Source organism: Camelina sativa, chromosome 12 (genome assembly GCF_000633955.1).
Source record: "Camelina sativa cultivar DH55 chromosome 12, Cs, whole genome shotgun sequence".
NCBI lineage: Eukaryota > Viridiplantae > Streptophyta > Magnoliopsida > Brassicales > Brassicaceae > Camelina > Camelina sativa.
Window position 1 is genome coordinate 14141824 of NC_025696.1, and position 27138 is coordinate 14168961.

General features: G+C 35.4%; 4 protein-coding genes across 4 annotated transcripts; 1 reads left to right on the forward strand and 3 right to left on the reverse strand.

Moving 5' to 3' along the window:
• LOC104731680 (GDSL esterase/lipase At4g18970-like) lies at window positions 66-2606 on the forward strand. Its single transcript, XM_010451138.2, has 5 exons — window positions 66-482; window positions 602-726; window positions 819-1064; window positions 1880-2135; window positions 2232-2606. The coding sequence occupies exons 1-5, from the start codon at window positions 254-256 to the stop codon at window positions 2453-2455; spliced, it is 1080 nt and encodes a 359-aa protein (XP_010449440.1). The 5' UTR covers window positions 66-253; the 3' UTR covers window positions 2456-2606.
• Window positions 3081-8475, reverse strand: LOC104733503 (floral homeotic protein AGAMOUS; the record flags this gene model as incomplete). The annotated part of the gene is made up of 9 exons (XM_019233562.1): window positions 3081-3304; window positions 3402-3592; window positions 3743-3784; window positions 3849-3890; window positions 4013-4112; window positions 4206-4267; window positions 4380-4461; window positions 7500-7734; window positions 8352-8475. Coding segments are annotated over 9 exons (882 nt in total), but the record flags the coding sequence as incomplete, so codon positions are not given.
• Window positions 21126-23857, reverse strand: LOC104731681 (serine/threonine-protein kinase STY8). The gene is made up of 12 exons (XM_010451139.2): window positions 23525-23857; window positions 23339-23413; window positions 23157-23252; window positions 22978-23063; window positions 22769-22889; window positions 22602-22681; window positions 22442-22504; window positions 22245-22351; window positions 22046-22131; window positions 21830-21951; window positions 21610-21721; window positions 21126-21484 (listed from the first exon to the last, which is right to left on the reverse strand). Exons 1-12 carry the CDS (start codon window positions 23855-23857, stop codon window positions 21386-21388), a joined length of 1380 nt encoding a protein of 459 aa, XP_010449441.1. The 3' UTR covers window positions 21126-21385.
• Window positions 25724-27054, reverse strand: LOC104731682 (cyclic phosphodiesterase-like). The gene is made up of 3 exons (XM_010451141.1): window positions 26575-27054; window positions 26291-26345; window positions 25724-26105 (listed from the first exon to the last, which is right to left on the reverse strand). Exons 1-3 carry the CDS (start codon window positions 27001-27003, stop codon window positions 25912-25914), a joined length of 678 nt encoding a protein of 225 aa, XP_010449443.1. The 5' UTR covers window positions 27004-27054; the 3' UTR covers window positions 25724-25911.

Consider the following 27138-nt stretch of genomic DNA (forward strand, 5'->3'; position numbering starts at 1 on the left):
TCTCTTTCACTCGTTACTACACATAAACATTATCACCGCGTGACATTTAATGCTTCTTCAACTGTCTAAAAAAGATCAAAACTTCTTTTTGGTTCTTTGGTCCATTCCCTCCATATTCTTCTGAGCCTTAATTATATACATCCATTAACATTCTTCACGTTCTCAAACCAATCTCTCTCTCTCTCTTCTTCTTCACGTTCTCTCTCTTATCGGATAAGCAGGTTTTCAGAGAGAGATAGCTAGAGGTTGTGTAATGATGATGAAGGTAATTATGATAATGGCTATGGCTATGGCTATGAACATAGCTATGTGTGATCCAATAGCCCCGTGTTACTTCATATTCGGTGACTCTTTGGTTGATAGTGGAAACAACAATCGGCTTACTTCTTTAGCAAGAGCTGATTACTTCCCTTACGGTATAGACTTCCAGTTCGGTCCAACCGGCCGATTCTCCAACGGCAAAACCACCGTCGATGTCATCAGTAATCTTATAAACAACACCCTTCTTTTTTTTTATGTTCTTTGGTCAGAAACACATGTAACTGAACAAACAGAACAACTAACTTTTTCTCTGTTTTCCTTTGTCGGGAAATCTAAATAGCCGAGCTTCTTGGTTTCGATGACTATATTACACCGTATTCCCAAGCAAGGGGAGACGACATTCTGAGAGGAGTAAACTACGCTTCTGCAGCTGCCGGAATCCGAGAAGAAACTGGTCGTCAGTTGGTAAATACTCAATTTTAGTTTGATGACATATCCTTTAGACTTAAGAGTATATTTAACTAGGAAACATAAATCTGTTTACATTTTTGGTTCAGGGAGCTAGAATAACATTTGCAGGACAAGTAGCTAATCATGTAAACACTGTGTCACAAGTGGTGAACATACTCGGAGACGAGAACGAAGCTGCTAATTACTTAAGTAAATGCATCTACTCGATCGGGTTAGGCAGTAACGACTATCTCAATAACTATTTTATGCCTGTTTATTACTCCACCGGGAACCAGTACTCCCCTGATTCCTTTGCCAACGACCTCATCAACCGCTACACTCAGCAACTCCGGGTTCGTTCATTTTAGTTGCTATATTCCTCTGTTTTCTCTGTTTCTTATACATAGCGTTTGATATGAATCTATGTTTCTTTGGTATGGATGAGTAGATATTGTATAACAACGGAGCGAGGAAGTTTGCGCTGATTGGTATCGGAGCNTCTTTTTTTTTATGTTCTTTGGTCAGAAACACATGTAACTGAACAAACAGAACAACTAACTTTTTCTCTGTTTTCCTTTGTCGGGAAATCTAAATAGCCGAGCTTCTTGGTTTCGATGACTATATTACACCGTATTCCCAAGCAAGGGGAGACGACATTCTGAGAGGAGTAAACTACGCTTCTGCAGCTGCCGGAATCCGAGAAGAAACTGGTCGTCAGTTGGTAAATACTCAATTTTAGTTTGATGACATATCCTTTAGACTTAAGAGTATATTTAACTAGGAAACATAAATCTGTTTACATTTTTGGTTCAGGGAGCTAGAATAACATTTGCAGGACAAGTAGCTAATCATGTAAACACTGTGTCACAAGTGGTGAACATACTCGGAGACGAGAATGAAGCTGCTAATTACCTAAGTAAATGCATCTACTCGATTGGGTTAGGAAGTAACGACTATCTCAATAACTATTTTATGCCTGTTTATTACTCAACCGGAAACCAGTACTCCCCTGATTCCTTTGCCAATGACCTCATCAACCGCTACACTCAGCAACTCCGGGTCCGTTCATTTTCGTTGCTATATTCCTCTGTTTTCTCTGTTTCTTAATCCTTTTGAATGATACAGAGCGTTTGATATGAATCTATGTTTCTTTGGTATGGATGAGTAGATATTGTATAACAACGGAGCGAGGAAGTTTGCGCTGATTGGTATCGGAGCAATAGGATGCAGCCCAAATGAGCTGGCTCAGAACAGTAGAGATGGAAGAACTTGTGACGAAAGGATCAATTCCGCAAATAGAATCTTTAACAGCAAGCTTGTGTCTCTGGTCGACCATTTCAACCAAAACACACCAGACGCCAAGTTCACCTACATTAATGCTTATGGTATCTTCCAAGAAATGGTAGCCAATCCTGCTCGCTATGGTAAAAGAGTCACTTCTTAAACAACTCGACCAAAAATGTAAAACCTGAAAGTTTTGTCAATAGTTTCATCTGACGACTTCTTGATAATGGGTTCAGGTTTTAGGGTGACAAACGCGGGATGTTGTGGAGTTGGGAGGAACAATGGACAGATAACTTGTCTTCCAGGTCAAGCTCCATGTCTGAACAGAGACGAGTTTGTGTTCTGGGACGCGTTTCATCCAGGAGAAGCAGCGAATGTTGTCATCGGTGGTCGATCTTTTCAGAGAGAATCTGCTTCTGATGCTCATCCTTATGATATCCAGCAGCTTGCTATGCTCTAGCCTCTCTCGTTCAAATATCCCCTCCACCCAAACACAAACACACACACACAGAGAGAAGGAAGATTTAATCTTTTTGTAGATTTAATCTTTTTGTTGCAAAAGAAATGTTATGTTTTTTTGTGGAGTTAATATATCATATCATTCTATATAATGACATGAAGTTGCTGTTTTTAAAAAAATAGATGATAAAAACTCTTTTGGATCTCTCATTCTCTAATTACAATCTATTAAATCTTTAAAACGTGCAATCATGTATATCTAGTAAGATGCTCAAGTTGAATTATATGGAGAATTTTGGATAAGAGGAAGCTTGGAAGTGCAGCAAATGGTTTAGTTTTGGTTAATAACTGTTTCTTGGCCTACAAAAGAACCAAAGAGTAACTTTTCCTTTGCAAAATTTTTGTTGGACCGGGCCTGTACCATACCACACTGGGGGGAAGAGGATGGAGCTCAGCCCAATTTCTAGATGATCAGAGAATATCATAATGAAACTGATTATAAAATTTAATTATTATCATATTGAGATATGTTTTATTATAAGCACCTCATTGATAGAGGCATGTGGAATTGGTAATTAGGTTCAACAATTGAAGTAATTAATAAGATACTTATACACATATATAGATGTCTTTAAACAAATTAAGCACCATTATATAATGACATTGTCTTTAAGATATTGATATTTCACATCAACATAAGCAATTCAAATATAAGTGTAGAAATCATCAATGCAACATTCATGAAATATATATATATATATATATATGATAACATGCATTAGCTTTTTATATTGCTCAACCTAGTTCTGGTTTTTTTTATTCACTCCCCATTTCTTTCAGCCAATATTACCTGCAAAAAACAAGATAAATAATACCAATCAGACTCACCTTATGTAGAAAGTGTACACAAAATGGATAAAATGAAGAGCAAGATTTTGTTATCTTACACTAACTGAAGAGCGGTTTGGTCTTGGCGACCAGCAGATGAGTAATGGTGATTGTTAGGTTGCAATGCCGCGACTTGGAAATAATTCCGTGAATCAAACGGTTGTGTTTGAGGCGGTGGCATAAGCTGCTCGTAGTTAGATCCTCCTGGCATCAGACTTATGCTCGGATGGTTCCTCTCATTCTCAGCTATCTATATACACACATTACAAAAAAAAAACATATCATAAATTATTTGTTTGATTAGCTAGTACTTTCGTCATTTCATATTATAATTAATAAGACAAATCAATGGGGACAAAAATATAGGAAACGGATCTAATGTATACTTTTTAGTTTTTACCTTTGCACGAAGAATCTGGTTATCGTTATGCAAATCACTTTCCTGCACGAACTATTGCAAATGAGTAAAATAAACATTTTATAAAAATATATAAATACCTTCTTACTCTCTTCTGCATGTAGTCGATTTCGGAGAATAACAGCTCATTCTGTAGAATTAACAAATAAACAAAAACTTAATAAATATAGCAACAATTAATGTATATAGAAATAGATAGTTTTCATAGGACTTAATTTGATATTGAAGCATTTTATAAAAATATATAAATACCTTCTTGGAACGGATTCGGGTAATACTTCTCTCTAATCTGCCTTCCAAATTCCTGAGCTCTTTGGGAGACATTGAACCTATCGTCTCACCCATCAATTGCCTAATTGAATTTTCAAAATAAATTAGTATATCAATAATTTAACTAACGAATAATTAATCAAAAAAAATTTCAAGTCATTAGGATAATATTAACCTGTTGGAGTTTTGTATGCTGATAATTTGTTGGCGCAATTTGGCCGATTCTTGTTGATAATACTTCAAAAAAAGAGTAGAATAAAATGTATGAGCAAATGTTGTCATATTAGTATATACACCAACACATCATTTTTCATATATTAATATCATTCGTGTAGTAGAATTAAGTTACCTGGGCATTAATTTCTGCCACCGATCCGGTGTTAGAATTATCAGATATTGCCTTCTTGTACCTTTCTATTGTCCCTTTTACACTGCAATGATTTTTTAACAAAGAAAGAATTAATAGGTTAATAAGAACTACCAGGAAAACTTTACTTAAATCTACATTATGAAAAACAACAAATATAATATTAAGAGTCAAATCAACCACTTGCACAGTTAAGTAACTCTAATACGAAACCTTAAAAGCAAACATCGGTTCTTTGAGTCAGAAAAATGCAACTTAATGTGACACATGATGTGAAAATAAATACAGTAAATAAAAATATACCTAAAAAGTTGTAAAACAAATAAAGAAACATTTTATGAAATAAAAGGAACCCTAAATAAATAAATATATATTCCCTATCTGAAACCTTAAATCATCGAGCTAGTGATTGGCTGCAAACTGGCCATGCTGGCAAAATTAGAGTGACATGATTGGTCTGAACATGTCTAGGGTTTTAGACATGTGACATGTGTTAAAGACCCCATTAAGACATTGGTAAACCCAACATACATTTGATAGTCTTCAAAATTTTAACCACTGGATTAATTTAAACGTGATGGATGTAACTATAATGACTTGTCTCAGTAACATCACAACGTTCCATACTTTCCTTATTTGGCATATAATTCAAATCACTATTCTAACCATTTCTTCTTTCTTTTCCTGAGTTTTCTGCATATAGATAGTACTTGTACATACATACATATATATACACACACAAATACGTATTACGATGACATGTTATAGACTCTGATGTCTCAACTCTCAAATCTTCGATGGAGAGAGATCACGACCGTCCATTATGAGATCGTAGAAGGCAGAACGAAGTCTTAATCTATTGGATCCGTACCAAAAATCTCACTTTCTTCTCTCTGCCCATAATGAGAGAGAAAATGAGAAAAAAAATCCCTAACATTATTCTCTCTCTAGAAGAAGAAAAAAAGTGACAATTTAAAAGAAAGAGAAATTGCATAGATCTATCTACGCCAAAGATGTTGAAGCAATTCCAATGCTCTACTTATATACCAAATCTATATTTACTCAGTGATTACTTTTTAGAAATATGAAAATTTAGCATCCTTATTATTTGTCTCTATGTGTATATACACCACATTATATGAACATTTGGGTATTGACCAAATGTGAAATCTAATATGAAATGGTCAAAAGTAGTAATATGATGACATTTTTTTGAATTTATAAATATAGGTTCCAAATTAATTCATTATGACATAAACCTTTCTTGTCAGAAGTCAAGAAACTGAAACTAACATAACTTTATTAAAAATAGTAAATATAAGTGAAAATAAAAAAATAAAAGAGATAATATCTGAGTGATGACGTGATCAAAGATTCTGTAACAAAGACAACAAATCTTACATACATACACCAAACCTAATCTTATGTGCTCAATCCCATTCCCAACCTCTAAAAAAATTCAAAAAAACTTCTTAAAAAAACAAATAAGAAACGAAATTCTGATTTTCTTTAGTTGAAGTACCCAGTGGATATTTAAAACAAAAAAAAAATAAATATTATGTAAATGCAAAATTAAAGTTGATTGGGTGATTTTGAAGTCATTGTTAGCTTTTTCTTGTTTTGGACATGGACATGAGAATTATATATTTCAGGACATGAGTTGACAACTGTAAGCGATTAAGAGAGAAAGGAAGATAAATCAAAGCACCATTTAATTTGGACATGTTTTATGTTTCTAATGGAGAGAAGAAGAAAGAAATCACGTGGGTCTCTAAATAATAAATACTGGAAATTGCGTGTGGAATTAGAGATTACTAGTTTGAGTAATGTAATTCAAATTAAGTTTGATTGTTTTTAAGAGTAATTTTAAGGTAAAAGAAGGACCCTCCCACGAGCTAATTATTTTCTTAATTACCATTTGAATTTTTTTTTGAGTTCCAAATCTTTATTGGTTTGAAGATGAAAAAAACCTACTTTGAATGTTTCAAAGATTAGTAAATGAGCTATAACCACTTCTAACTAATCCTGTGCCTCATCATATATGTATTTCCAAAACTACAAAATGACTCTAAATTCTTACATTCACAAGAAAAACAAAGAAAAAACAAACCCTTATAATCATATTGTCCTAGCTACATGTACGTTCCATTATTTCTATCACTCATAAGTTAAATTTCCTGAAAATCCAAAAATCTAGTTTCACCTTATTCACTCTCACTTACCATCACATGTGTTGTATCAAACTTATATCAAACATAGATATGATATGATAATTCATGAGAGAGAAAGTGAGAGAGATAAGAATGGAAAGTGAGAGAAAGAGGAGAAGAAAAAGAGAGACACAGACATTAACAACAATGGAGGATGGAGAGGAAAGATGATCACAAAACAGAAGATATGACCTCATAGTCCTTACTCTCTCCCCCAAAACTTACTCTTATAGTCATAAAAATCAAGATTTTACCTATTACAACACCAGATCTATAAATATATCTAAATCTTCAAGTACTTGTTAGTAGGGAAAATAGAAAGTTATAATATTATATTTATATAACAGAAATGAGTGAAGAAAACAAACCCAACAAAGTGAATCTTAGTTCTACAAAACTGAATCTAAAACTCCAACATTAGAAAGAAAAAAAAAACCTGATTGTTTCTTATTTCTTTTCATTTATTATCTAACTCTCACTCAGATCTCCTTTATAACAATTTGTACCATTTTCCTCACTTCATATATAACAAGAAATTATAGATCTAGAAAATTGTTACAAATTCATAACTAACAAAAACCTCCAAAGCAATTAAAATAAATATATATATATACAAACAAAGATTCCAACAAATGTTAGTGTGTTTATATATGTGTGGAATATATATCAAGGAAAAAAAGTGAAAAATAATTCTAACCAGAAGAGGATTTAAAATCATATATAGGAGAAGAATAGAATCAAATCTAGCAGAGAATTAAGATCCAAAAAACCCTAGTAATGATTTATGCTTTTTAACAAAGAAATTAAACCCTAATTAATTAATTAAATCAGACTTACAAAAATAACTAATAATATATTAATTAAGAACAGAGCACAAAGAATAAGAAGAAACCTGTTGTTAGAGTACTCATAGAGACGACCACGGCTAGAGAAGACGATGAGTGCGACTTCAGCATCACAAAGAACAGAGAGTTCGTAAGCTTTCTTGAGCAAACCATTCCTACGTTTGCAAAAAGTGACTTGACGATTCGTTGTGTTCTCGATCCGTTTGATTTCGATCTTCCCTCTCCCAGACTTCCTCAAGGGAGAGGAGTCTTCTCCTAACTCTGGTTGGTACGCCGTGATTGCTACTCCAAAAGCCAACAAAAAAAATAAAAAATTAGGGCAAAATCGATTAATCTACAGTTACAAGATTCCAAAAAGACCCATCAAATGATTTTCTTGAAAAGACTCAAAGATTCTTCATGTTTTCTTAATCTATTTTGAATTATAATAAACTGTAAAGATTTAATTCTAACTTGCCGACACACATAACTGAAAAAAAGAACTACAAAGTTGTCTTGATCTTACATTCATATTCTCCTAACAAGAGTTAATCATGGATTCTGTTGTTGTTTTTTTTTTTTTTTCTTTTTTTGGGGGCAAAAGAAAGTATATATGGTAAAACAAGCTAAACTATATATAAGACCAAATCTTTTGGAATTCTAAAGAAAACTTAAATCTAGACTGTGAGAAAAAAAGAAAAGTTATAAAGAGCTAATAAAGAAGATCAGAGAAATTATAAATCTTGTTTCTCTCTAAATAACATAAAAAGAATCAAATTAAAACAGAAGAAAAAAAAAAAAGGAAACTAAAAAGAAGAACATAGATTTGGTTTTATAGGACCAAAAGAAGTGAAGCAAAGTAATATGATGAAGAAGATAATGTTTGAAAGGATTGGGGAACAAGAAAATATCAGACTGACCTGTTGGGGGGGAGAAGAACAAAGAGGAAAGTTTTATTTTTCTTGGGAAAATGATTTTCTGGAAAGTATGAGATTTGGAGAAGTTGCAGAAAATGGAAGGTAAGGTTGTGCTGGTGAAGAGATGGGTATATACACATTTATAAAGGAATAATATTATATATTGTTTTTATTTCTTTTTTTAAAATTTAATTTTCACAAAAATACATATTTATCAGCATTTTCTTTCCCACTTTTTACATCCATATAGTGTCATGTCAATTTGTGTTGTTTACTTGTTTTCTTACTCACTAAAGCATAGTTTTATGAATCGAATCTATTAGATAAGTATGTGTTTCTTCTTTACTAGATAGAATGATATATATTCGTGTATTTTTTTTCTTTCTAAAAAGTAATTCTATATATATATATATAAACTGATTTTGGAACATACACATGTTATATTGTTCTGAGGTGAAAGTTGATTTAATTTGAGTGTTGACAAAAGGTTTGTACTTGGTTGATATAGTTATACATATGATGAGTATAATTTACTAAACTGGTTTGTTTCTTTTCAGTACATTTAGACATATATATGTTAGGTTTGACATATAGTAATCTAAAGGTTCAACAAAAGGATGAGTATAGCAGCTTTTTTGAAATCACATGAAAAATGTTATTAATAAATAGAGGGTTAATTACCATAAATAACACCCACCATACATCCAGACTTTTTCGTAAATATACACTTATTAAGGACATCCCCCAAATTGAGAAACTGTAGAAACGAATATTTATTTTTAGAAATGGAGAAAATATATATATATATATAAGATTTATTGGTGGGTAGTTCTTGTGTGGTCTTTCACAAAAGTCTAAATGAAAAGAGGGTTCAAGTTGGGCAATCACTCATGAGATGCAGACTCTACTTACCATTACTTGTCTTTCCTTTTCATGTGAAAGTTTTTCTAGGCACTAAAATATTTAGGTAAAAATCTCAGTACTTTTTTTTTTTTGTTACAACAAATATCGGTCTTCTTCTATGTTTTTAGTTTTTACTAAATCTTGATCTTTTTAAAGAGGAAAATAATTTAGCTCTATTCTCTTTTCTTTTGTGAATTGTTTTGAAATTTTAAGTGACATATTTGCAGGAAATTTTGTTTCACTAATTACGGAAGTCATATATATTTATTTATAAACATATGTTGCTGTAAATTATGATATACTTTATATTATTTTGCGAGAATGTATATTAGCAAATGGATTTTTATCACAACAGAAGGATTAAAGATTCCGAATTTTAATGAGAATATAGTAATTACATGGGGTGAAATTTATTTTTTGATATAGGAACTGATAGTGTTTAAATAGTAAAATATAAAAGAAAACTGCACAGTTACATATTTATGGGTAAACTAATCATAAGCAAGAGATATTTATCTCTCTATTTTTTTTAATGTGGAAAATATAGAATTAAAGATGTAAAAGGAGAAAACTACTCAGATAGTGAAGAAAATTAGCATGCTATTTCTGTGTTAGCTAGTGAGATTTGAAGTTGATGATGTTTACTAGTTGTGATATTGACATATAAAAATAAAAAAGAAAGATAAATTAATAAGATAAATAGGGCTTTAGGGTTTATAGGGGAAATAAATAGGGAGATGAACCGTACTTTAATGGGGCTGGACAAGACGTAGGGCTTAATTTGGAAAGTTATCTAAGTGTAATGCTTCTGACTCAATTAGGAGGTAACCAGACTTTTCTCTCATCTCCAACTACTTTTTAATCTCTCTCTCTCTCTTACGTTTTCCTTTTTGACTTTTGTTACCCTCTCGTCTAAATCACATCTCTTTGTATTTTGCTTTGTGGAACAACTATATGATTTATACATAGGCGGGTAACAATTTTTATACGTATAGACGATTGAATTGTGTCCAAATAATTTCCCTAAATTGATAAATATTTGCCACAGAAAATATCGTTTAATTTATGTGGTAGAAAAAATGGTGTAGATTTTTTTTTTAAAATTTTTTTGTTTAATTATTCATTTTCAATATATGTTGAATAATTGAGGGGCACAATGTATAAATGGAGTAAGGTTATGCCAAGAGAAGATGGATAGTAGCATGTGATGTGTAGTCTTTGATCTCCATCTTTATGAACCCATTTAGGGTAATTTGATAGAGATAAGAGATCCTATACATAAAATCCATATTTATTTTTATATTTATGTGACTTTAACTATATACACCCACTTGCAATGTGCTTTATTATTTTTTACTTTTATTATCTTGCAATTAGAAAAAATCTATTCAGCTTAAAACTAGGATTTACCTTCTCTTATAATGTATATATTAGCAAGATTTAATTTTGGTTTAGGAAGAAAGTATTTAATTAAAGTACACTATCTCAACTTATCTACGTATGTAAATATATTTATATTAGTATATTTTACAAATTAGTACATAATTAGATTTCCCTAACGTCATATGTATGCTGTAGCTGTACTTATGTAGAGAAATTGATTAGGTCATTTATAAAAGAAACAACTCAATTGCTTTGGGTCAAGCTTTCATGGTCGAAGTGGGTTTTTAAAAACCATAAAATCTTCTCGTATCTTCCATGATGGACCACAATCGAAGGTTGCTTTCTACCATATATTTTGATCACTTTTTGAGTATTATTTTTTAACGAAAATATGTGAGTCGCTAGCTAGCTAAATTATTCACCCGGCTGGTAAGTGATTAACGGTTCAATGGTGTTTTACTCAACTAGACGTATCATCTAATACGGTAAAGGCAGGGATTAAAACATTTGACGTCGAAGCATACATTTTGTGTTGTAGAAGGGATCACTTAAATGGAACAACCTAATCATATAAAATAATGCACATTCTTTTGCTCCCTAATTTGTCTTCCTTTGTCTTTAGAAAAAAAAAAACCTACAACAAAATAATACTCTCTCCCTTTTTTTTCTTTTTTTCTTTGACAATTATTCTCCCGTTTGAAGTTATATACTATGTAACATTTTACATTTCATCCCAGAATTACTATGACGTGGTTAATAGTAGTAGATCCAAATGATATTTCGAACCATTTGAGATTTTTCAAAAATCGCCGGTAATTACATAAATCGTCAGAAATAGATTTCGAGTAACTTTAAACATTCCACATTTAAATTTGTAGATGATTACCAAAAATGTGGAATCGTCAATAATTTGTCTTATTGATTTTGATCAATATAAATTTTAGATGCAAATATCCTCAATTCATCAGGGTGTAAAGGTAAACTTTTACTAAAATCAAATTCGTGCATCACGAAATTAATCTTAATAACCTTATGGTAATGGGCAAAGCCACGAAAATATGTGGCCCATGAGGGCTATAATTGAATATAAGTTAATACAGTTTCCAGATCAAGAGCCTGTTGTTGGGACCCTCTAAGAAATGTATATATTATATTTGTGCGTTTTCCTATTCTTTTGTGATAGACATGAAATTTCATGTGATTTTGTAAAATTCACATTTTAGGGTAAGCCTTTGATAGAAAAAGTAACACTCACATGATAATATGAGATCCTATGACAAGAACCAAAGGTGTGTTAGTCAGCTTAGATCGGTACATTATTTAATTATTTTAACAAGAAAAAATTATTTAAATGTTATCCAAAATTGATTAATTACTCATATCTATAAATCTTCTAAATATTACTCAAATGTTTAGTGTTCTGGGTGTAATTACAATTTATCCTTGAATTTAGTTTTTCGATTTTAAGTAACAAAAAAATACAAATCAGCAAATTAAAATACACATCATATATGATTTAACATGTTACTAAGCAGTTTTTTTAGATCGACAGTTGTTTTTTCTTGTTTATATCAAAAAGAGAGAAAGTAAAACTATTCACAAACCGCGAAATTAAAAAAAAAAAAAATCAAAACTCTCGTCATCTCTCGTCGCCGGCGATACTCTGTCATTATCCACTCTCTTGCCATCATTCTCTCGCCGTCATCTCTCGCCGTCTTTGCTCGCTCTCTCTCTCTTTGTCGTCGCACTCTCTTTTTTCGTCGTCGCTCTCTCTCTCTTCGTCGTCTCTCTCTCTCTCTTCGTCGTCGCTCTCTCTCTCTTCGGCGTTGCTCTCTCTCTCTCTTCGTCTTGTTCGTCTTCGTTTAAACGTTCTGATATGTGTCGAGTGTTTAGTTTCGAGTTTTCCGGCTGAATGTGGGTTTTTATCGATGATTTACGGCTGATTGTCGCCGTCGTTAATGACGGCTGATTTGTAAGATCTATTCGATTTGATGGCTGATTTACTTTTTGTTTTATGTTGCGGCTCAGTTATTTTAGGGTTTACGGCTGATTTGTTAGATCTATTCGATTCGATGGCTGATTTACTGTTTGTTTTATATCGCGGCTGAGTTACGGCTGAGTTTTGTATTGGTGACTGAGATATTTTGTGCTTTAGATCTGAGTTATGTATTTGTGGCTGAGTTATGTTATGCTTTGTGTATGAGTTTGTTTTATGTTATGGCTGATTTATTTTATGATATACTTATGAATTATATTACTTATTAGATGTCGATGGTGATCATTTCTGAAGAACAAGCAAGGGATTACCTCCCAAGACTATACGCTGAAGGAAACTCTAATCTAGAGTTTAAAGATTTTAATACCAATTTCAGGATGGGAGAATTCATTGTGATCAGGGAATCAATAGGACATGATGCCTGGGATGAAATGAAGAAAGTACCTATTGGAATAATCTCTAAGCTAGTTGATAGCCAATTTGTCTGGTCTAGTAAGATAGTACATTTCCTACTATGTAACCAGTTAAGGGTATATAAGAAGGAGCTTTGGTTTGTCGTCGGCGGTCAACCTATTAGGTTTGGGTTGAATGAATTTGCTCATGTGACGGGGTTAAACATAGACCCAATGCCTACTGAACGGTTTGAACTTGAAGAGGAACACAAAGAGTTCTTCAGACTTTTGAAAGTGCCTAGTGGGGAAGGCCCATCATTAAATGAACTCAGGGAAGCATTAAAAGTGTGCCGGCAATGGGTTAACCTTGATCATCGTAAATGGTTGGGGCTGTTGCTTCTTCAACACATTGGACTTTATGGTTTGCATCATAACTGTAGAATTCCATATGAAAGTGCCAAAAGAGTTTTTGATGATGAAGCAATGAAGACGTATCTGTGGTGTCGGTCAGCATTTGGATCCCTTGTTGATGGCATAAAGTTGTTGAGGCCTACGGGGAAATCGTATACCCTTAGTGGGTTTACACCCATGTTACAGGCTTGGGCATATGAGTCCATCATATGCTTTAGAGAACGGTTTGGGAATGCATCAACTGAAGATGGTGCCATACCGTTGCTTCAATGGGGTGGAAACCGTACACGTTCGTCGCTGGAAACCGTAATTGCTGAAGAGATTAAAGCGCTTGGTGAGGTAAGGTTTTGATTGTGTTATGATAGACTGATAGTTACTGGCTGAGTTATTGTTCAAATGATGTCTGAGATATGGTTTATTAGTGGTTGAGTGATTGTTTAGTAATGACTGAGTTATGGTTTAGTATAGTAATTGCTGAGTTATGGTTTAGTGAAGGCTGAGTTATGTTTCAATGATGGCTGAGTTATGTTCTAAGATGGCTGAGTTATGGTTTAGTCATGGCTGAGTTATGGTTTAGTGTTGGTTGAGTTAAAACTAACTGATGGGTTTCATAATCTCTTATGTTGCAGCTGCGTGTGATTAAAATGGTTATGAAGGAAAATGGCTGTGAGCTATTTCATTTGTGGCCAGAACAAGAAGATGACCCGGCAATTGATCGCCTGATCGAAGACATACATATGGATGAGTTTGTTAAAGGTTTTTGGGATGTTAAGGGGAGTGATAAGAAGAAAAAGAAAAAGAAAGCTGTAGCAGTTGTTGAGTCTGAATCTCCTCCCGCAAAGAAGCGGAAAGTCTAGAAGATGGAAGTTTCTAACAGTCAGGGTGGTGAAACTAGTGAAGGAGCTGCACATGAGAGGAAGAAGAAAGGAAAAAAGGTAAGTGAGGAGGAAGATGCTGGGGAAGATGTGTCGGTTAGAACTATCTTCAAATTGATCTCTAAGTTAAACTCAAGGTTTGACACCGTTGATACAAACATTGCAAATGTATCGAGGAATAGAGAAGAAGATGGATGAAAGGATTGGTGCAAGGATTTTCGGCTTTGAAACCAGGCTTGGATCTTTTGAGACGGACTTCAAACAGATGAAAGAGCATGTGCTTTCAATGGGTTTAGGGCAAACTGGTCATAGGGGAAAAATGCAGTATACAGTAAAGAAGTTTTAAAGACAGCTGCTATCTATTGCCTTTGTGCTGATCCATCACAAATCAACACATCCAATGCCCCTGATGGTGGCCTCCAAATTGAAGGGCGGTACAGGCCTTTCTTCGTCAAATGCTTTGACGCCGGCAACCCCATTGCCATTTATTACGAAGGGCTAAGGGTTGTGGCTGACGATAGAGATATCCAGCGTGGGATTGATATTCTCAGTCGTAATGTTCTGGCCGATGTTGATGTCACCTTAGCATGTGGGGTACTAAGTATTTGTCAAGGGAACGAGGTTATGGCCTTCCATTACCTCCAGCTGTTTGATGCACATCATTATCCTCTGCTGTCTATAGGTGTCAGGGCAACCGGTGATGATTTTCTGTTTGAGTTATCTCGTTATAAGACGGCCCGGAAAAATTCATACACAGCCTCCCTTCGCTATCCTGACAGCCCGTTACTCCCTTCACCCGCTTGTGCTGTGATGTGTTATTTGGATAACGGTCGCCATCCTCTCGGCTATAGAGACCGTTATGAAATCATGTGTAAAAACTGTTACCTTTGGTGGTTGTCCCTCAAAGTCTCTGAGATCTTTTAGGGTTTCCAGCAATGATTTCCAGTTTTACCTTATCAACTCGTGACTCTAAAGTCTGTTTATTTTAAAATAATTATTTTCCATTTCTTAGGCGAGTATCTTTTTCATGTATTAAAGGTCCCTGTTATCCACCTTTTATGCTTCCACATTTTAGTATCTCCTCTCATTTAACCGCTGAGTTATAGTAAAGTTATGGCTGAATTATCACAAGAAACAATCTGCAAGTAAACGACTGATTTATACAACTGAGTTATGGTATTTAAGGGAAAACAAAAGATTTCGTCGATTCATGTAACGGTTGAGTTATAGTGATTTATAAATCCGTAATGGCTGAGATATCGTAATACCGGCTAAATTATAAATCTGTAATGTAGGATATTTATAGACTTAGAGTGATTTTTACACGTTCTATTATTAGGTTAACTTATGGTTTCCCACCAAAATATCGCTTCACAGCTGAGTTATGATATTTACGGGAAAACGAAAGGTCATGTGGCGGCTGAGTTATAGTGAGTTTTGGCTGAGTTATCACAAGAAACAATCTGAAAGAAACAATTTGAAAGAAACAATCTGATATATATGACTTTACGGCTGAGTTATAAGATTTACGGGAAAACGAAAGTTCTCGTCGATTCATGTGACAGCTGAGTTATAGTGATTTTTTAGGAACGCATGGCAAGAAACATTGAATGTTTGCACGGTCTTTTAGAGTGATTCTTGGGACGTAGTGGAATCAATAGCGGTTGCGTTCAAAGTTTTAGTATAAATAGGGAAAGGGTTGGAAATGTTCAGAGCATTCCAAACTCAAACGAAACTAGCAAAGATGCCAGTGACTACCCGATCTGCATGGTTGAAACGAGCCCGAGAAAGGACAGCCGCTGGAACTAGCGGTTTTGATCCGAATGCGTTGGATAATGCCACCCTCAAGAGGAGACGGAGACGTCTCGATCCCGTGAACTCGTTCCGAGTTTCAACATCGTCGAGCCGGAAGGGGATACTTTGCAAAAGGAACTCCGGAGGTACCGAGCTCGCCGCAAGAGACTTGGCACGTATATCAAAACACTTTGTCTTAAACTCGAGCAAGTCTTTCGGCTCAGCCGATTGGAAGGCACTATCCGAGTCCTGGATGAGCTCATCGCCGAAGGTTTTTTCTGGCGAAGTGACGCATGACTCGTCTACTTGCTGAGCATGCCTCGTGCGAAGAACAGGTCTCCCGTATGGTGGTGCCCAACTTACCCGAAGGTGATTACGAACCTTTGGGAGAGTCTGACTTCCCGCGCATCACGGACGTCTGGGCCTACCGAGCTTGCCTGGAGAGGCTGAGGTGTTACGTCAACTACTTGGAGTCAACGGAACATTTCTTCCGCGAAATCCATGCCATAGAAGGTCCATGTGCATTCTTGGAGGAGAAGGTGTCCAAGGGCTCCGAAGTGCCGATGGAAAGGCTTGAAGCCTTAAGGCGGGAGCGTCAGATCTGGCAATCTGAACTGAGCAAGCTGGTGGTGAAAGAAGCAAAAGGAAAACGAAAACGAAAGGTCGTGTCTATTATTAGGTTAACTTGGTTTCCTGCCAAAATATTGCTTTACGGCTGAGTTATAGTTTTACGCGAAAACGAAATGTCATGTCGATACATGTGATGACTGAGTTATAGTGAGTTATGACTGAGTTGTTACACAAAATAATTAGATAGCGGAAAACAAAAGTTTTCGTCGATTAGTATGGCGGCTGAGTTATAATCCTTGACAGCTGAGTTATTACACAAAATAAAATAAATCTCCCTAACTATAGAGCACAAGTTTTCGCATTGTGCTCAACTTGCTTACATCGCGAACATGCGTGTTGCTTTCTAGGGCGTTTATTTTCAATGGCAACTTCCAAAGATGATTTAATCCTACGCTTCTTTGGCCTTCCTGGCTGGTTCACAACAATAGGAGGCAAGCACTTCTGATTATCCACAGCTTCAGGAGCAGGGAATGATTCATCTGGAGGCATGATTGAACCAGCCCATCCGTTAACCAAATCGACACTCCTAAATTTCGGATCGCACATGGATATACGAGACACATCCATATGCTCTACAGCTGCGATTGCATGGATGCATGGTATTTTCTTGTGGTTGAAACGACGGCATGTGCAACTTTTGTTTACAATATGCAAAGATTATCCATATGTCACTTGCACACGTACATCATCAATCGTTTGTACCTCCATAAGTCATGCTACGGTGACACAGTCCTAGTAGGGAGTAGAACAAAAAAAAAAGTTTTAGGCTGAGTTATGAAAACAATTACGGCTGAGTCATTGAAACAACTATGGCTGAGTTATGAAAACTATAATGGTTATGGTTGAGATAAGGAAACAATTACGGTTGAGATATGATAATTGTTATGGCTGAGTTATCAACATTGACGACTGACTTATGTAAACTTACCTGTAACAGTTTCTCAACACCTCGAGTGAGCGTTGTTAGCTGCGATTTCGCATCCTCTCTCCGTTTAGAAAACCATCTGGTCATCATATTCCGTATCGATTCTAGCAGTCGAACTATGAGAAAACTTCTAGCATTTGACAGTGGATGGTTCATTGATTCTGCAATATTCGTTGTTGTTAAATTGTACCTTCCACCCGAGAAATGAATTCGCGCCCACATTCGGACACCAGCTCGTTGGAGATATCCATGTAGTTTGGGATGACGTGCTTCAATCTCATTGAAAGCCTCATTAAAATCAGTTTGCCTAAAACACCTTGCCGCATTTTTCACCAAAGGGAACAAATGTTTTCCTTTGAACTTCACCAAGATGTTCTTATACAAATGGTAAGTGCAAATTCCACGCGAAGCCAACGGATACACTTGACCAATTGCTTTCCCTATTGACTTATATCTGTCGGAGATTATCGCAAGATTCTTTTCGTCAGGAATGGCAACTTTGAGTTGTGTAAAAAACCAACGCCAAGACTCATCATTTTCAGTGTCAACAACAGGCAAAGCTAATGGGAAAATTTGAAAGTTACCATCCTGAGCTAAGGCTGTTAGAAGCGTCCCTTTGTAACTACCATGGAGAAACGTTCCGTCGACAACAACAACTTTTCACATGAAAGAAAACCCAGCAATACTCGCACCAAAAGAAATAAAAAAATATTTGAATCTATCTTCATCATCTATTTGAAGACGCGTGACTGTACCCGGATTTTCCCTTCTTAACTTGTACATGTAAGAAGGCAACTCGCTAAAACTATCCTCAGGAGTTCCCTGATCGATCTGCCTTGCATTCAACAGCGTTCGATATGCCTTCCAATAACCCATATGTTGACACCAACAAATTAATAAATCAGCCATAATATATAGATAACTCAACCGACACATTCAAATAAGTTAGCCCTTAATAATCAATAAATCAGCTGTAACATGTAAATAACTCAGCCTATACATACTTATAAGTCAGCTGTAAAGAATCAATATGTAAATAACTATCAATAAGTCAGTTGAAACATAGTAATTACCTTTAAACTAAATTGCTTATTGAAAATGACTCCGACACTTTTAGGTTTAACATCCGGACCAAGATCACCAAGATAGTCCCTCTAAAGACCTGCCAATAAATCAGCTATTGATTGGCGGGATCTAATAGAACGTTCCATCATAGAACATGTGTGTTCCGAATCGTATACACGAACATGAAAATCCGGGTCATCCCCTTGTACATATGCACGAACTCTCCAAAGACATCCTTCAACCCAGCACCAAAAAACCACTTGTCTCGGATTTGATACTGGTACATTAAAATAAAATCCATCCCTAACCGAAATAAGTTTCACGTGATTCCTGAACTCCTTTTTGCTCCTGTATCATTTTCCTACAGCATTTTTTAGTGTTGACACCTCCAACCTAATAGCCTTAGGATTCATCTTCGATCCGGCAAAGTTATCATCTTTATGAGCTTTCTTCTGAGGAGGCGGAGTAGGTGGGTCTTCCTCTTTACTCTGAGGCTCGCCCAATACATAAAACTTCTCATCATCAGATGACTCACCATCGGAGTCATCTAAAACATCAAATCGGGTTGAAAATTCATCGTCTTCTTCTTTGTCAGATGCTACTTCGACAGCTTCTTCTTCTTCGTTTTCTTTGTCAACAATCTTACCATAATCAAAACAAGTGCCTTCAAATCCCCCACCGTACACTTCGTATGTAGATTCTACTTTCGAGTCACTGCTTGGCCGAATCATACTTCCTCTAGCTCCACTAGTTTCTGTAGACTCTTTCGCCAAAAACTCTACACAGAGACATAGCTGTTCGGTTTTCCATAACCCCAGAAAACATTGTAACTGTCGATCATTGGAGACAAAAACTGTTGGAGTATCATGCGCCATATGTTTCAGTGTGTTGTTCGAGAACATGTAGCTCAGCTTTAGCTCATGGCTAAACGCGTCCAATCCGTAGTCTTCAAGAACAAGCTCCACAAGCTTGTCGTGTGTTGTGCCTCCATCTATATGCGCAACTATACACCCTCTATCGTCGGTGTTAAATACATATCCCTGTGTCTTTACCCAATTACCGGAAACAACTAGTACTGGAACTGGATCCATGAAAGAAAATGAAGAACAAGGTGAAGAAGAAGTAGAAGAACAAGGTGAAGAAGAAGTAGACGAACAAGGTGAATAAGAAGGTAAATAACTCACTTATTAACCAGTTGAAGAACAAGAGTCGAAAGACGTTTCGTATTTCCGGAGAAAAAAGATGATGACATGGAATGCTGACATGGATGCTGCGTCCGACGTGACAAGTCAGCCATCAAACAATTAATAACTCAGCCTAAATAAAACTCAGCCATCAAACAAATTATAACTCAGTCACAACATGAAAAATATTACAGTAATTAAAAAGCAAAAAAATTGCTGCCAAATTCAGCCGCTTCATCAATTGAATATATGTAACTCAGCCGTGTCGTTTAACCGTAACTGAATAACATTCTAGTAATTAATCTTTTGCTACTAAGTCAGCCGTTAAATGGCTCAGTTGTACGATAAGTCAGCCTATCACGGCTGAGTTATAGTTTTTTTACCATAACTCAGCCGTCACAACATCTCATAAGTCAGCCATTTTTTATAACTCAGTCAATCGGAAAATAGTAACTCAGTCGTGTCGTAGTGATAACTTAGCCAAAATTTTGACAACTCAACCATCGGGTGAAAACTCAGCCATAAGGACGGCTGAGTTAGAACATAACTCAGCCAGATTTTAATAAGTCAGCTGGCCATCCGCTATTACTCAAATGTTTTTCAATAACTCAGCCGCAACATATCTATAACTCAGCCGCAACATACCTCTGTAACGCGTTACGGCTGAGTTATGGTTACATGTCAACGATTTCTGACGTGGCGTCTGACATGGCAATGACATTTTTGTAATTACGTTTTTCCGGTAACCTAAAACAGGGGCACGCTGTTTTGAAAATACCCGAAATATTCTAGTAATAAATTTGTTTTTTTAGATTATGGTAATATTACCTAAAATGAGTAACATTTGAGTAAATCACCATTTTAACAACAACAAATAAAGACATTTGATGTAATGAAATAATTTTCTTTTCTAAGATGTTATGACAATATATCTTAAGAAAATTGCTTGGAAAGAATAAAAATGATGTTAAGAAAAATGAGTACCAAAGTGATTTTGAACTTTGAAGCAAGTTGAATTGTTTCAAGTGCTCGAGTTAAAGAAACATGGCAAAAACACATCCACCTTTCAGATTTTGAAAATGCAATCATAACCAAAATGCTGAGAATATATGCTTTGCAACTAGAATTTGGGACTAGTATGGTCGGTATATGGACGGTAGGTAACAAGAAGCAAGCTATTAAATTTTAACATTGCAAGAGCTATGTTTACATTTCGAAGTTAGGGATCATAGAAGGACTTTTGTAGTCTCCAAATCTTACATAGATTACAGCAGCAGATATTGAGATTTTGAAATCATAAATCTTACAACAATTTTTATCCTACAATGAAAATGCAGTGTACATCTTTTTTTTTTCTTTGGTCAAACTCTTCAATAGTGTGTACATCAAGAAGATAAATTACAAAAGTCAAATTCGGTTGCTTTGGGGGAAAACCAAACTAAACCGGAAGGAATGTAAAAGAATCGTTTCTTTAAAGAATCACAAATGTGAACCGGATGACGAGCCGTCATGGCTGCTCAAATCCCAGTTGTGTTTCTTCTTGTGTTCGAAGTTCTGAAAGCATGTCAATGGCCTCATCTGAGAAAAAAAGAAAATAAACATGTAGAAGAAGAAACAGATCAGAGAGACAATCAAACAAAACACAGAAGCCAAGAAACAAACTCAATGATCTGTGTGTTCTATATAGAGTTGAAGAAACAGACCCTCCATTGTCGCTTGTGACCCATGTGGTGAAGAATGGACTCAAGCCGTTTAATGATCTCTCTGAAAGTAGGTCGTTTTGCAGGTTTCTCATGCCAGCATTCTTCTATCAACCTATGGATTATTCAAAAATCGGATCGAGTCCAACCGATTTAAAACATGAACCAAACCAATCAAATGATGCACAACTGTTTCTTGGTGAAAGAGAGAAGAAAGACTCACGTTTTAAGACCATGTGGGTACTGCTTTGATGGAGCTTTAAACAATGGTCGCGCTTTGCCAGCATAAGCATCAGAAACTTCACTGTCTTCCTTTTCAGCAAACGGCATACAGCCTTCGATCATCTAAATATCCAACATGTAAAGGAATCAATGACAGGAACAGGTAAAAAAGCAAACCGGAGAGAAGAAACTGAGAAGATTTGTGTATATTACTTACCTCTTGAACAATCAATGCAAATGAGAAAACATCAGCTTTTGTATCGTATTCTTCACTAGTGAAAACCTCCGGAGCGATATATCGACCTATATAATGTGGATAACATTTATCACAACATATCCAGTAATCAAGATTCTTGACCAAGAATTAAAACTCCCAAATTTACAGTAACTAAGACAAGTGCTAAAAAAAAACTTACAAGAAGTATCTTGACATGTGAAAGGCTTGTCTTCTTTAACAGTAACAAGCTTGCTTACTCCAAAGTCTGCAACTTTCAGATGCCCTGAGTCATCCCGTAAAATGTTTCTGCAAACATATATAGTTTTACATTTGTCAGAGAAAAAAAGAGCTTGTGATCAAGAAAAAAACCCGCTGATATGGATAGTGTGAACTCACGAAGGTTCAAGATCGCGGTGGATTATAGGGTCTCCTTTGATCTCGTGAAGATAGCTCATTCCCCTAGATATTTTTAAACAGGTAAGAGTTACAAAAGAATCTAATAAACATTTATAAAATATGAAGAAGGGGCATGCATATATTGCTTTAAATCACATACCTTGCAATATCAAGGGCATATCTAACAGCATTAGCTGGTTTCAATTGTCCTTTTCTTTTGAGCAATTCACGCAAATCTCCCTGACGTATAATATATAATGAGATCGTTTCGAGAAACTAAAGAGAACAAAAAAAAAAGATATAAAATCTAGCAGAAAAGGTCAGTACCCTGGGCAAGTATTCAGTCACAATCATCATTGGATTACTTTGAGTTACAGCACCAAGAAACTGCACAATGTTTGGATGCCTAAGCCTTTGGAGCAATGCAAGCTCATCGTGAAATTTCCTCCTGCGCACACAATACACAACAAGATTATGGTAAGGAACTGGAACCTACAACCTTATTCTATTCCCTCTTACAAGATTCATTCACTTACACTTGATCATCATCGCTCAAAACTTCATCATCGAGCTTTTTCACCGCAACTTGAATGCCACGCCACATTGCCATACAGTAAGTTCCCTAAAACAAGAAGCTTCATACCATTAGACTGAAAGAAACTGAAAAACACATCAATGGAAAGATCCATCATAGACAAGGACATGTATTCTTTACCTTTGTTATCTCTTTGCTTTGAGTGAAATCAAGCTCATTAGGATTGATTTCATACTCAGGGACTTCACGAGGAGTCCTCACGTGCATTGGAGCAACCTGAAACATACAAATGTGTCAACTATAATCAGAACAAAAAAAAATCCAACCTTCCAAACAAACATCATATTCAGCTAGATTCTTACCGGATGCTTAGCTCCATGTATCTCAAGAATCTTGATAACATCAATGTTCTTGTAAAATATCGCATCTGCAAGAGGCTGTTTTCAAAACATGTATTAGATAACATCATCATCTATATCTCTATCCATCATCATTACACAACAAAACCAGATAGGAAAAAAAAAAAAAAAGGAATCATCTTTTCTTACAGTGCTTCCCCAACGATCTTTAGGATCAACATCAGCTTTGCGATCAAGAAGAAGCTCAACAACATCTTTCAAACCTTGACAAGCCGCAACATGAAGAGCAGTACGATCATCAATGTCTCTGTAATTAGCATCGATACCTGAATCAAGAAGCTCCTTAATCCCTTCAATGTCACCTTCATTAGACAAGTACATTAGTCTCACACCACCGTCGATCTCTTCTCCATCCTCTAACACCTCTTCTTCCGAGTGAATTGACGGCTCCGGAACCTTATCCGGCGCCATCGAAGATTGACGACCAATCGTAAACCTCGGAACTAGGTACTCTTCTTCCATTTACACAATAGCAAAAAAAAAAACCCCCCCAGAAAAACAAATTTGATCCTTAAACCCTTGGATTTGTATCCGATAATCTCGGAGCGGGTCAATGAAAAATCAAACCTTTTTGATACCCTTTTGAGAAAAACCCGATTTAACACAATCTTGAGAAGAAATTGAACGAAGAAATCAAAAAAGGTTTGTGCTTTTTGGTGTGACTTTACAAAGAATTAAACAAAGTGGCGAAATTTATAGGTGGGTGGATGGATGCCGTAATGGAGAAGAGAAAGCTTTACAAGTCATTGGAGACGAAAAGGAGACGAACCTACAGCTTCTGTGTTGCGCGTGTCTGTCACGTGGTTAGAAGCGCGTTTGATGGAAAAGTTCATTTTATTTGTAAAAGGAGACGTCATGTCTGGCGCCACGGTAAGAATGCGTTGACGAAAAGTGGGTAAGATAGATCTGAACCGTTGATTTTAACAGCGTCAGATGAAAAGTAACGGTGTAGATTAGCCCGCACGTGTTTGGATTCCATTCGGTTAAACGGCCGCGTTTTAACTTGAGCCGACCGACGCTTTTGCTGGTGTTGTATGTTTGTAACCAAGCTGGCTCGTGAATAAAGTCATGTATTAAGATAAGAATCATAAGATACATCACAGTTCTATTTCCGTTTGAATTCCCAAAATTGATTCACATTTTTTCCACTTGTTTAATAGTATTTTTCAATTTCCAGGCTACTTTAGTTGTTTCTTATTTTTATAGCCACTTTATTTGGCCAAGGGAAAAAAAATAAAACACTAATTGGATAAGGTATACATGCTAAGTATGTGATCCTATTTATTGAGGTGTATATTTGAATAGGTAAAGATTGACATGTTCATCCTCATCTTTTTATTTGTCAAAATTTCATCATATCACAAAAACTCGTTTAACTATTCGATGTCACAACATGTGAATTTGTATGGTTTTAGCATCTTTTCTAGTTTTGTATTCCTTTTTTTGTTTGTCAACCTTTATGTTTATCTATTTTTTCATATGTAACAGCAACTAACATGCAAGGTCAAGATTTTGACATTCTTATTTTAAGACATGGGTATATATACTTAAACTATGTAAATAATCAATTTGTTGTCTTAAATGACAAGTTGACTTATTTATAGCTCATATTTTCCTGCTGAAAACAGTTTTATAATTATTCTCTCTTGATTTCAATCAAACCTTTTCGTTTTTTTCTAAGTGATTTAGTAACAAATGTCAACTATACATTCCAAATTGGTTCCTACTCTAATAGGGATATTTTTATAGCAATCATTTGATAATTAATTAAAATGAGAAAAGAGTATTCTCATTAGATACATATAAGATGTCATAGCATCATATTGACTAGAAGTTAGTTAGATATGTGAAAAAATTTAAACGACAATTTATAATGAAATGCAAAATATTATATATGTATATAGTAGACTGGGAACAACTCCTTTAGGGATTTCCAGCCAACTCTTACCGAGTCACTTTGGTCCGAGTGTTTCTACGTGTACATGAAGAAATTTTAGTTTCAACGAATGGCAAGTTGTTTAACTATATCTATTTCCTCCTCCTAGAATTATTTATAATCATTCTTATCTTTAGTTTCAATTCAAACTTTTCTAAGTCATTTTAGTAACAAATGTCAACAAGACTCCAAAATGGTTCCTGATTGTGTTTTTATTACTATTATTATTTCTTGAATCATCTTATTATGATATTATCAGTTTGATAAGATTCCAGTAGTTTAAATCCTTGACTATTTCACCCTTCTTCATTATGCTCATGTATGTATAGACCAAACCACTAGTTAACAAGAAAACAAAAGGAATATTCCCACAAGATGCATATACATTATGCTCATAGTAACATAGAAATTAGAATTAATTAATAAATGTCATTTTATCACAAGACCTTTTCATAAAGCAGAGGCAAACATGCATTTATTTTAAACCATACCGAGCCGAACCAAGAAACATCATAAACCGATCCAGCTGATATAAACCGAATACATAAGCCATACAGTTATCTTTACTTTATTATTATATTTAAGAAATTAGATTATGTTCGTCAATTTTCACCCAAGATCCAACGTCTGCATCGGTTATCCATAATGCAACTCGATTGATCCGAAAGTTCAATCCGTCGAGACTCGGATCAAGCGCGTAAGCTTTCTCTAACGCGTTCTTCTTCTCTCCATCCGTTAGATCGCCGTAGAGTATACTCATATGTGGCACGTAAACTGCAACATCCCAACATTAATTTCACACACACACGTAAACAGAAAGAGATGTACAATAAAACAGGTTTCTTGGTAAAACATTCTAACATATGATTAAATGTTGTTCACAATATTAACAGTTCAATTATATATACTTCCCAATAAATTATTTAAAATCCGATTAATAATTAGAGATTGGATCATACATTTTCCGGTCATGGGTTTGAAGTGGGCCATAAAATGTCCGGCAGCATTCATTACCTGTAAACATAACACAAACAATGTTTGTACGTATACCGCTTTTGGTCACAAATCTTTGGGGTTGCTTTTTCCTAGCTTAGTAATTTTAGAAATTTATGAAACTGTATGATTTTTTTCTAAAAGGTCATTTTATATTCACGGTGTCATAAAGTTTCCATTTCGGTATATATATGATCTGTCAAAAATAATTATGAAAAAAATGATGTAGTGTAGCAGCGACTTGACTTACCTCTACGGTGTGCCGGAGAGACAGGTAAATACATTGAAAATGAGAAGTTCCGGCGGAGACTTGGTCAACGGTGGCAGGATACGCCTTAAAACCTTCACAAGCCGCCTTGAACATCCGTTTAGCCTCGCTGGCCGTAAGTTTGTAAGGTAAAGGTCCAACGAGGGTTAAGTGTGGATCAAACAGTGGACCACCGAACTCTGACCTAAGCCCTTCCATTACCCTCCGAAACCGATCGTCAACCTCACCCTCCGGTACCGCCCAGACCGAATACATGGCCTTCTCCTCCTCCTCCTCAGCCTCCTGCGTTTGTGGCGGTTGTAGTGGCGTTGCGCTTTCTTCCGTCATTGTCCCTTTCCCTCCCCCAAGACTTGTCTCAATGTTACTGTATGTATATAAGAAATAGCTGCCATGATTTAAGTATATAAACATTATTCATAGCCGTAACAGCTTCTCATAATCTGCCTTTTCGATTGACTTTTAACAAAATGTCTTTTCGAGTAATCAATCAAAGCTTTAGACGTTGACGCAAATGTTATAGAATTATGAAAACACTTGAAAATACTT

What these genes read in the sequence shown, in the direction of transcription:
- LOC104731680 (XM_010451138.2), top strand. Translation starts at nt 254, where the DNA reads ATGATGATGAAGGTAATTATGATAATGGCTATGGCTATGGCTATGAAC. An exon ending in GCTACACTCAGCAACTCCGG is followed by an intron (nt 1,065 to 1,879) that starts GTTCGTTCATTT and finishes ATGGATGAGTAG; the next exon opens with ATATTGTATAACAACGGAGC. An exon ending in AGCCAATCCTGCTCGCTATG is followed by an intron (nt 2,136 to 2,231) that starts GTAAAAGAGTCA and finishes TAATGGGTTCAG; the next exon opens with GTTTTAGGGTGACAAACGCG.
- LOC104731681 (XM_010451139.2), bottom strand. Translation starts at nt 23,857, where the DNA reads ATGGAAGAAGAGTACCTAGTTCCGAGGTTTACGATTGGTCGTCAATCT. An exon ending in TACATGGAGCTAAGCATCCG is followed by an intron (nt 23,253 to 23,338) that starts GTAAGAATCTAG and finishes TGTATGTTTCAG; the next exon opens with GTTGCTCCAATGCACGTGAG. An exon ending in TTGAGCGATGATGATCAAGT is followed by an intron (nt 22,890 to 22,977) that starts GTAAGTGAATGA and finishes TTGTGTGCGCAG; the next exon opens with GAGGAAATTTCACGATGAGC.
- LOC104731682 (XM_010451141.1), bottom strand. Translation starts at nt 27,003, where the DNA reads ATGTTTATATACTTAAATCATGGCAGCTATTTCTTATATACATACAGT. An exon ending in CTCTCCGGCACACCGTAGAG is followed by an intron (nt 26,346 to 26,574) that starts GTAAGTCAAGTC and finishes TTATGTTTACAG; the next exon opens with GTAATGAATGCTGCCGGACA. An exon ending in CAAACCCATGACCGGAAAAT is followed by an intron (nt 26,106 to 26,290) that starts GTATGATCCAAT and finishes GGGATGTTGCAG; the next exon opens with TTTACGTGCCACATATGAGT.